The sequence below is a fragment of the Oratosquilla oratoria genome, unplaced genomic scaffold (assembly GCF_046742065.1).
Source record: "Oratosquilla oratoria isolate Oo_2021 unplaced genomic scaffold, ASM4674206v1 SCAFFOLD211, whole genome shotgun sequence".
Classification (NCBI taxonomy): Eukaryota; Metazoa; Arthropoda; class Malacostraca; order Stomatopoda; family Squillidae; genus Oratosquilla; species Oratosquilla oratoria.
Genome location: NW_027467563.1, coordinates 155,599 through 166,682, shown reverse-complemented (window position 1 = coordinate 166,682; position 11,084 = coordinate 155,599). Strand labels below are relative to the sequence as shown.

Sequence of the window (11,084 nt, the reverse complement as noted above, 5' to 3'; positions counted from 1 at the left end):
CAGAGGAGCCATACCATCTGGGCCTGGATTACCTGATGGATTGAGTGTGAGGCGGTCATCGACTTCAGGAGTCTGATGCTAAAGATGCACCCTTAATCCTCCCGGACAACGCCTAGCAGGTAGTTAATCCACAGATAACAGACCCCCAGACCTAAGGTAGAGCTCAGTGCATGCTACCAGGAAAGGGCTAGACAACAGAAGTCCACGGAAGCTTCGGAAAGCAGCCACAGCTGACAAGTGTTGCGAATGACGGACAACCGGGAAGGCTCTACCTGAGCAGGAGTTCCACACGCCTGACTGAGTTCGATGCGTCGTCTTCTGTCTCAATTCTCGGAGATGTTCAGCATTGGAGACGGATGTCAGCCGTACGCCGTTGGTGCGTCACACCGTCAACACCAAAGACAGGTCGCTGATCAAGCATCCTCCGAGGAGTTCCAATAGCGAAAAGAGATGAGCAAGATATGGTCGCTTTGGATTTGATGGAGAAGTCTGAGAGGCCATGGTCGTCGCCGGTGGTCCTGGTTACGAGAGGGGTGTTTACAAGCATTTTTGCGTCGACTACCTGGACCTAAATGCAGTGACTTTGAAGGACCCCTGTTCCTTACCAAAGATCGACGACATGTTATACGTGCTGGCAGTGCAGTGGCTCTCCACGCTGGATCTCAAGTCAGGTTACCACCTGGTAGGGATGGAGGAAGTAGACAGGAAGAAGACGGCCCTCTTGTTCAGGCAGGACATGTGGCATTTCATCGTGATGTCCTCCAGCCTATGTACCCCCCCCCCACTCCAGGTCCTTCGAGCGTCTCATGGAAGTCTGCCCTTTGTTGATAAGCTTGTTTAGTTCTACTCCATTTCGTCTCTCCTGCTTTTAATCTATATAGTCTTTGTCCTTTTAATTAGGTCGTTTGTAGCTTTGGAGTATTTGTTTTCTTTTATATTCTTTCTCTGCCGATTCCTTAATGATATTCACCAAATTCAAATTTATACTTTCGACGGTGTTCTCGTTATTTTTTAATTAAGAGCTTCGAATCTTTGGAGAGAGTGGTGTAGGGAAATTCTAGGATGGAGCAGATGCATTCTATTCTCTAACGTCTCGACAGTCTTCGAATCTGTTTTAAATTTCTAACTAAAATTCCTTCTTTTTTATCCTTAATCTTCTCAAAGCTTATTTTCCTTTTCAAAAGTAGTTATTCCTCTCAGCTTTGAAATTGAATTTGGCTGTGCAACCTACCATCTATGGTCACTACCTATATCTACTTTATCTATGACAGTAACATTGCTAACGCTCTTGTTCTAATCTCTTAATGTGAAGTCTATTTTTTTTCCCTCCAGGTCCATTTACTACCTACACGCCTTTGGAAGAAAGAATTCATTGCCTGGGAGACTTCACGATATGCATTATCATCACTGAGCAGATATTTCATCTTCCTCTCGTAGTCTGAACTGTCCATCACCACTACGAGACGAAGAACTTCGCATACAAGGTAAGAAAAATTCTCAAAAGTTCAGATGCAGGTAAAAAGCTCCTTCACTTATTGCCAAATCTCCCACGCACAGCTACGATGTATGGTCTGCCCAAAACACACAAAAATTATATTCCAATGAGACCTATAACATCAGGGATAGAGAGTGCCCCCCACAGATTAGCAGGTACGTTGGTCAGATATCTGTCCCCCCTCCTGGGAACCATCAGTGGAGCTCATCTCAGACACTCAGGGGACCTACTAGACAGAATCCGAGATATCTCCGCCAGAAACAAGAAGTTGGCCAGCCTGGACGTGAAAAGTCTCTTCACATGTGTCCCCTCGGATAAGGTAATACAGCTCCTTAGGGATAGAATCGAGAAGGAGAAAATCGACTTCCCCCTGCCCCCCAACCATTTTGTCGATTTGATCAAACTTTGTGTTGAATTTAATTATTTTAAATTCCAGGACAGTTTCTTCCACCAGAAATTTGACATGGCCACACACACATGGAATTTCTAGAAACAGGACCCTTTGCCAACATCGTTCCCGAGCATGTGACCTGGCTGCGATATGTGGACGATATCTTACTCGTCACACCCAGGCGTTTCAATCTTCAGCGCTTGCAGACGGCCTTAAACGAAGTGGAGCCCACCATTCAGTTTTCCCTAGAGGAAGAAATCCACGATTCTCTTCCTTTCCTGGACACACACATCTTTAAGTACGGTAACCAACTTGAATTCAAAGTGTATAGAAAGCCCACCAACAAAAATTATTTAATTCATTTCTACTCCCACCATGATATAAGGACCAAAAGAGGAGTAGTAATAGGCTTTTTCCTTAGGGCATTTAGGATATGTAGGGCAAAATACTTAGAAGAAGAGTGCAGGTTTATTAAAGAGACCTTTTTAACACTAAAATTTCCAGAATTTCTTTTAGATAATTGCAGACAGCAGGCCGCTAAGATTCGGGAAAGCCGTAGGCAGCAGGACAGCACAACAAGACGTCTCGTGTTGCCAACCGGCGACGTTGCCACCAACATGACACGTCTTTTAAGAACCACCAACTTGGAAATAGTGTGCCAGACAAGCAGAACGATAAAAGACATCACGAAGACGGAAATACACAACAACCGGACACCGGGCACCAAAGCCGGTGTTTATCGTCTTCCGTGTTCAGGATGTGATAAAGTTTACATCGGAGAAACGTCACGCGACCTGAATACACGAATACGTGAACACCGTTACGACGTCAGGCATGATGTCCCCACCAATGCATGTGTGACACATAGAAACAAGGAAAACCATCTTATGGACTAGAAGAATGCAGAGCTGCTGATACGGGAACCAGACAAAATCCGCAGGAAGTGTTTAGAAGTGCCTTGTCTGTGTATTGACATATAATACATAATTATACCTTACTCGTTTCTATTTTATTCTCATTTCCAAAGACGGGGCCTGGAGATAGTGTTGATGAATGAGTATTAGGATAGTTTGGGCACATGGAAAGAATGATTGAAGAAATATTAGTAAAAGAAGTGTGGAAGGCAGAAGTAGAAGGAGTGAATGTGAGGGGGCGTCCTAGGTTTGGATGGATGGGGTGAAAGGGGCATTACAAAAGAGAGGAATGTCTGTGGAGGAAGGACGGGAGAGGACAGAAGATAGGGGTGAATGGAGAGGGGTTTTGTATAAATTATGCTGTGATGCATGAGGGGGAGTGGATGGGGGGTGAGGAAGTATGTATGAGAAAAAATTGACGCAGCCCGAAGGGATTTCTCCTCGTCTTCTCCTTTTCTGCATGGGGGGACGGAGAGGGGTGTCGCCGAGTTTATGAAGTGGACATGCTGTGGATGTGCTGCCTTGCGACACTGCTTCTGACCCAGGGCAGTGGACAGGATGCAGGGATGACCCGTCATCCAGGAGGTGCCAAGATGAAAGAGAGGGTGGAGGGGAGGGGAATATATAGGAAATGGAATGGGTGGGAGTGGTTTCCATGCCTTTGTCTTTTTGGCTACCTCCCGTATAGGGGGGGGGGAGCGTTTGGTATATGTATGTAATTGTGTTAACATCAATTAAAATTATACTTAAGAATATTTTTATTTCAAAGCAGATGATGTGAAAAACCCTGGAATTAATCATCAAAAGTGGTAAAAAAAATAATAAATCGATCTCATGAAATCAGAACCGATGTCTGAACTAAGTGACTGCTCATTTTTACTTATGCCATAGGGAATTTGAAAATATTTATAATAGTTTTAATTCATGGACAAATTTTGTGTTACATGGTGTAATATATATTGATTTAAATGTAATAGACTCATAAAATCATATTTTTACTGTTATTGTTGTTTCACCCATTCCAATATCAGAATATATTATTATAAATAGGTGTCTTCATGGCAGCCACACAACCATATAGTATATACGTTGACGAGTTCTGGCCAACAATATTTGCCACTTCTACTCATTTTGGGATATAAGATAAACAATACTACAACCATTTATGTGCACACTATGCATACATGCTTTGATGCTTCAACAAATAGATGTAATACTGTTTATTATTGTTGACAAAATACGTAAAAACAGCTTATTTCTTTTGCAGATATTTTAGTGGCTGGTATGAGACCAGTTAATTTTTTATCCCATCACCTGTGGAAATGTATCTATATTCATTATTTTTGTCATGTAAATTTTGTATAGACGACACAATTAAAGATTATTATATATCTTTTTTAAATTACATATTTTTACATAAAATACATTGTCATATAAACAAGGATAGTAAATGAAATAAAGTTTTATTTCGGGCATTTGACATTTTCATCGACTACTCTTTCGCTGTTGTTTGTTGTTGTTGTAAACATGGCAGAATCAAATGGACCCACGTACGCTAGTTTAACCCCTGTCAACCCAACCATAATAAATGGGGTGGCAGGGATGGAATTGGGAGGACAACAATATGCAACACAGCAGTCATTGTTAACAGAAACGGCAGTGATGAGTCCAGCTCCAGCACCTCATACAGCTTTACTACATAGTGATGTTACTTCGGTGGTAACAACTACAGATTCTAATGTGGCTCCAGTTCAAGCACCAGCAGTTCTACCCTCAGTGATTGAATCTTCTGTGGCTGTAAAGGCAGAACCTCCACAAGACGATGAAATTCCTCCAGGAATAGTGGATAGGAATTCATTAGTAGCAGTACTGCAGTTTCTAAAAAAAAACAATTTGAAAGTAAGTGCTTCTGTCCATATTAAAAATAATGCAGTGTAGAAAGGTACACATAGGTTGAAAGTAAATTAACCTGGATAAGATTCCAGAAACCCACAAACACTGATATTTAATGCTGAAATTCCAGAATCACACAAGCACAGATTTATAAAATGAAAATTACCGTATATTTCCACGTATAAGACGACCCTAAAATCCAAAAATTCACCCCCTTAAAATTGGGGGTTGTCTTATACTACCATTATAAAAATCAGACCTTGAATTCTACGTGAGATGACTTGGTAGGCTAGCCTGCCGATAACCACAGATACACCGGAAATGATTCACCTTATGATAAGAACTGGTAATAAAGGTAATTAAACCATATTTACCATATATATTATTGGCATATATTTATAGTAAATTGCAATTGTTAATAAATTCGAGGAATAATTCTATATTAATGAAATTATGGTACTTTTAACGGTCTCACGAAATGTCGATAATGCAACCAAATACTAATTTTTATATAAAATTATGCATTTGAGCAAAAGCCGTCATTGTATGTGTTTGGTCGGCGTTGGGCGACTTGGGTAATTTTGCAGAGGATAAAAGCGTAACTTCTCTTGGTCAAATTATACTAAAATCACACATTTTAAAGAAAATAGGTCATATAATGCAACCATATACTAATTTTAATACATAATTATATGCATTTGAGCAAAAGCCGTTATTGTTTGGGCTTGGTCGGCTTTGGTCTACGTTTAGTGAGACCGCAACCTTTTTCTTTCGCTAACTTTTCAGTAATTTTCAAGACTGATAATAACAATTTTGGATTACAGTACATAAAACGTTTATTTATAAAAAATATATACAGTATTACAGTAGTTGCATTTAAAACATAGAAAAGTTAAAGATTATAAAATTATAAAACTTAATTTCTAATCATCATCAATATATATTACACATCAAACGTATTTCTAAAACCTTTATTTTCAATAAAATTACATTATATTTAAAACTTAAAACATGATAAAACTTTATTTATTTATTTATATAAAACCCTTCAAACTTGTCATAATCATCACTCTCTGTTTCGAAAAGTTGTTCGAACATATCACAAGATTCCTCAAATATGCCGTCATCATAGGGATTCCAGTCCGGTTCCGGTGAGTCAACTTCGGCTTTGTCATCACTTTCATACAATAAATCATCTTCAGTGCCATCCATGGCATTAGACATTCCAATTTTTTTTTCAAAAGATTTTACGATACTTTCGACCTTAACACTTTCCCAAGCTTTAATAACAAACTCGCAGAGAACATCAAGTGATGCACTACGCATAGCTCCACCTCTTGTAAATGACTTCTCTCCATTCGTCATCCACTCGTTCCATTGATACCTAACGTTATCTTTAATTAAATGTCGAACCAGGAACGTAAACAAATCGTTTTTGTTAGTTGACGTGTGTTCTCAGAAAATCATGATACATGATTTGCTTTGTTATTTCATTTATTTTGAATTTATAAGGATACAGTAAGTAATTTATCTGGTATAAGGATACAGTTAAGTAATGAGAAAGAAAAGAGAAAAAGCGAAAAAAAAAACAGCTGATAAACGTAATCAAAACAATTGTCTTTGTACGGTAGGTTTGATACACTGATGCTTTTGTAATTTAGCAGTCGTATTATACTACCGATACGAGATAAATTAATAAAAATTTGCTCTAATTTTGTACCTAGTCTTATACAAAGGTCGTCTTATACATGGAAATATACGGTATGTCCAAAAGTTCCTAGGCTAATGTAAACAGTAAATCTTTAGTTTCAACCATGGGAGGAATATAGCAATAGAAAATTAAATATCAATTTCATAAATTAAAATGTATCAACGTAATACGCAATTTTGTGTGCGGAAATGGAAAACAAAAAAGGTGCTAAAACAGATTTCTTAAGTAAGGAAATCGTGTATGACGAATGGTACGCCATGTTTGTTATGGTAGATGCTGACGTCGAAGAAATGAAAGGATGATAAATTCATCTAAGGTAAACTAAACTAAAATAACCTAACCTGTGTTTAATAAATCATTACCTGCAAATTAGATGTCATCTGGCTCGTCCTCGTTGTCGTCATTGTGAGAGACGTTGGCGGGCTTTTCAACCACTCTCTCAGCTTGCGGAGCATACAGATTAATATTTAATTTTCTATTGCTATATTCCTCCCATGGTCGAAACTAAAGATTTACCAGTTAGGTCAGTTTAGTTTATCTTAGACGAATCTATCATCCTTTCATTTCTTCGACGTCGGCATCTACCATAACAAATATGGTGTCCAGATCTTATGCTACCGACTTCGTTCATTAGCATATTTAGCTTGTAGCAAGATATTTTTATTTTCATTTCCGCACACAAAATTGCATAATACGTTGATACATTTTAATATACAAAATTAATATTTAATTTTCTAATGCTATATTCCTCCCATGGTCGAAACTAAAGATTTACCATGTAAACTAACGTAAACCGACTTAACCAAACATAACCATTCAGAAAAAGAAAATCTTTTCAGACAATTTATAGTTTCACCCAGCCAACGATTTTGATATGTGGCTTATGTGTTTCTGGTAAGAAATGTGATATGAACGATGGTGTACATCATTTCCATCACAAATGCGTACTTTTCAAGTAATTAATGAAGTTATGCACTTGTGCCTACATCTCCCCAACGATCTTGGGGGGACCTGTAGGAAATCGGGGTTTTTGGGTGAGGAGCACTAATAAATCGAGTAATGCGCATTGCAAAACAGCTATAAAATGAATAAGAACAAAGAAAAAAAGATATAAAAAAAACATAAATTTCACCTTTGAGGTCTGGAGTGTGGTTGGCTAACATGAGCGGAAGCCATGTTTGTTTACCAAGTTACCAACGATTTGAAATATTTTTCGTGGACAATTTATAGTTTCACCCAACCATAGAATTTGATATGTAATGTATGTGTTTCTGGTGAGAAATGTTGTGATATGAACGATGGTGTACATAATTTCCATTGCAAATGTGTACTTTTGAAGTAATTAAGTATTGTAGTTATGCACTTATGCCTACATCTCCCGAATGATCTGGGGGGACGTGTGGGAAATTGGGGTTTTTGGGTGGGGAAGACTAATAAATGGAGTAATGTGCATTCCAAAACAGGTATAAAATGAACAAAAACACTTAAAAAATATAAAAAAGAAAATAAAAAAAAAACATTTAAGGGCCGAAGTCCAGCGGTAGCCATCTTTGTTTTTACCAAAGATTTGAAAAATGTCTCGCTAAATCTGTTACAATTAGCGAAGTCTACTCCAGCAGCACAAGACTTCCTAACCGTAAACTAACGTTACCACCATTACGTTAGGTTAGTTTAGTTTAGTTTACGGTTGCCAAGTCTTGCGCGAGCCACTGAATTAAATCTAGCGCTTCTACTCACAAATACAATTGTTAGTAAACAAACATGGCGCCGAGCACAGTACCTGCCGATATGGGATATTTTTGTTTTTTATGGGTTTCTTTAGTCTTCTTCATTTTACACCTGTTTGGCAACGTGCATTACTCCATTTATTATTCATCCCCACCCAAAAACCCCGATTTCCCACACGTCCTCCCAAATCGTTCAGGGGATGTAGGCATAAGTGCATAACTGCTATAATTAATTACTTGAAAAGTACGCATTTGCGACAGAAATGATGTACACCATCATTCATATCACAACATTTCTCACCAGAAACACAAGCCTCATATCAAATTCTATGGTTGGGTGAAACTATAAATTGACCTTTTTCACTATACATTGAGCGAAGGCCACTCCACACACGCAGGAGTTGCTAACTGTAAACTGACGTAACCTAACAGTTTGGTTAGGTTACATTAGGTTAGGTTACGCTAGGTTAGGTTATGCTAGGTTAAATTATGCTAGGTTAAGTTACGTTAGGTTAAGTTATGCTAGGTTACGTTACGTTAGGTTAAGTTACGTTAGGTTAGGTTACATTAGGTTAGGTTACGTTAGGTTCGGTTACACTAGGTTAGGTTACGCTAGGTTAGGTTATGTTAGGTTAGGTTTGGTAGGTTACATTAGGATAGGTTACGTTAGGTTACGCTAGGTTAGGTTACGTTAGTTTACGGTTAGGAACTCCTGCGCAGGTGGAGTGGCCTTCGCTAAATAAAGCTGATCTAGCAATAAATATTTCGAATCGTTGGTAACTTGGTAAACAAACATGGTTTCCACTCGCATTAGCCGACCACGCACCTGACCTCAAAGGTGAATTTATGTTGCTTTTTTCTTATATATATTCTTTATGTGTTCTTGTTCATTTTATAGCTGTTTTGCAACGCGCATTACTCGATTTCTTAGTGCTCCCCACCCAAAAACCCTGACTTCCCACAGGTCCCCCCAGATCGTTGGGAGATGTAGGCATAAGTGCATAACTTCAATAATTACTTGAAAAGTACGCATTTGCGATGGAAATGATGTACACCATTGTTCATATCACAACATTTCTCACCAGAAACACATAAGCCACTTATCAAATTCTATGGTTGGGTGAAACTATAAATTGACCGCTAGGGCTAAATAGTCTTATATGATTACATTTTAATCTTACCAAAACAACTTGAGCTATGAAGCAGTTCTATTACCATGGTTAATTTCCATCATGATCACTTTTTTAAGTTAATATTGTACCATATTTTATTATATCTACAAGTATAAAAGTTTGTAGCCACATCAATATAGAGATATTAATCAAGATTTCTGATATACCTTGGATATGCTGAAATGACCAACTACTTAAACTATAAGGCAGTTCATGGCATCTCAAAGCTCATGTTGAGCTCTTAAGTTGTTGTTAGTGTATTACATCTTGATTATGTTATTATTGATGCAGCCAAATGGTTTAAAACTTACAGATACCAAATATTGCACAAATATTTTATTTATACCAATACAGTACTCATTCATTGTGGACAGGGGTTATGTTCTTGAAACTGATATTGAGAATAAAACTGTCAATACCAATACAGTCACATACCGGTAATTATTTATAATCTAGTGTGGGTCTCCTAAGTCAAAGTATGTGAAATAAATGTATTTGTAAGGATTAAGAAATATTTTCTTTAGAAAGTATGCATAATGAATATGTACTATTTTGTTTATACGCTTGTCTGGTGACACATCTTTGGTGATAATTACTCTTAGGATCTTTTCAGAGCTAACTTTCTTTACTTCCTTTTTACTGATTTTATATTGTCCTGATTTTTTTTTTTTTAATACTTTTTCCAAACTATTATACCACATTTCTTAATGTTGAAGTTCACTTTCCACTTTTGACTCCATTCCCAGACTTTGTCCAGGTCTCTCTGTAGTGATTCACAGTCTTTTTATGTACTTACTTTCTTTAGATGAGATGTACAAGGGGTGAAATTGGCAGTAGACTGGAAGTGAAGATTAAGGGAGAGCAACTGGAGGAAGTGGATAGTTTTAGATACTTGGGTGCAAGTGTAGCAGGAAAAGGTGGAGTGAAGGTGGAGGTAGAATGTAGATTGAGAGAAGCGAGTAAATGCCTTGGTGGATTAAAGAGTGTAATGAGGAATAGACATTTGGGAATGGATGCGAAGAGGAGACTGTATGAAGGAGTGATTGTGCCAACAGCACTGTATGGGGCAGAAACGTGGAACATAAGAGAAGAAGAGAGAAGGAGTTTGAATGTGTTTGAGATGAGGTGTCTGAGAAGTATGGTGGGGGTTACAAGGCTGGATAGAGTGAGAAATGAGGAGGTGAGGAGGAGAACAGGGGTGAAAAAGGATTTGGGAGATAGGGTTGATGAAAGAATATTAGGATGGTTTGGACACATGGAAAGAATGAGTGAAGAAAGACTAGTAAAAGAGGTATGGAAGGCAGATGTGGAGGGAGTGAACATGAGGGGACGTCCTAGGATGAGGTGGATGGATGGGGTGAAGGGGGCTTTGGGGAAGAGGGGAATGTCTGTTGAGGAAGGAAGGGAGAGGACGGAAGACAGAGGTGAGTGGAGAATGGTTGTATATGGATGATGTTGTGATTGCATGAGGGGGAATGGGCAGGTGGGTGGGGGGTGGGGTAGTATGTGTGAGTAAACTTTGACGCAGCCCGAAGGGATTTCTCCCCGTCCTCTCCTTATATGCAAGGGGGGACGGAGAGGGGGGGTCGCCGATTAAATGAAGCAGCCTTGCTGTGGATGTGCTGTGTCTTGCGACACTGCTTCTGACCCAGGGAGGTGGGCAGGGTGCAGGGATGACCCGTCATCCGGGAGGTGCTCAGATGAGAGGGAGGGGTGTGGAGTGTATGTAGGGATGAAATGGGTGGGAGTGTTTTTGTGCCTTTCCCTTTTTGGCTACCTCC

General features: G+C 38.9%; 1 protein-coding gene across 2 annotated transcripts in view; it reads left to right on the top strand.

Moving 5' to 3' along the window:
• The first annotated feature begins 4,298 nt into the window (after window positions 1-4,298).
• The window catches only part of LOC143022867 (transcription initiation factor TFIID subunit 5-like), an 83,853-nt gene continuing 77,067 nt past the window's right edge, over window positions 4,299-11,084 (top strand). For both annotated transcript variants that reach the window (XM_076181251.1, XM_076181252.1), the window contains exon 1: window positions 4,299-4,699. In XM_076181251.1, the coding sequence (XP_076037366.1) occupies window positions 4,328-4,699 (372 nt within the window). In that variant the 5' untranslated portion in view covers window positions 4,299-4,327. The remainder of the gene's footprint in view (window positions 4,700-11,084) is intronic.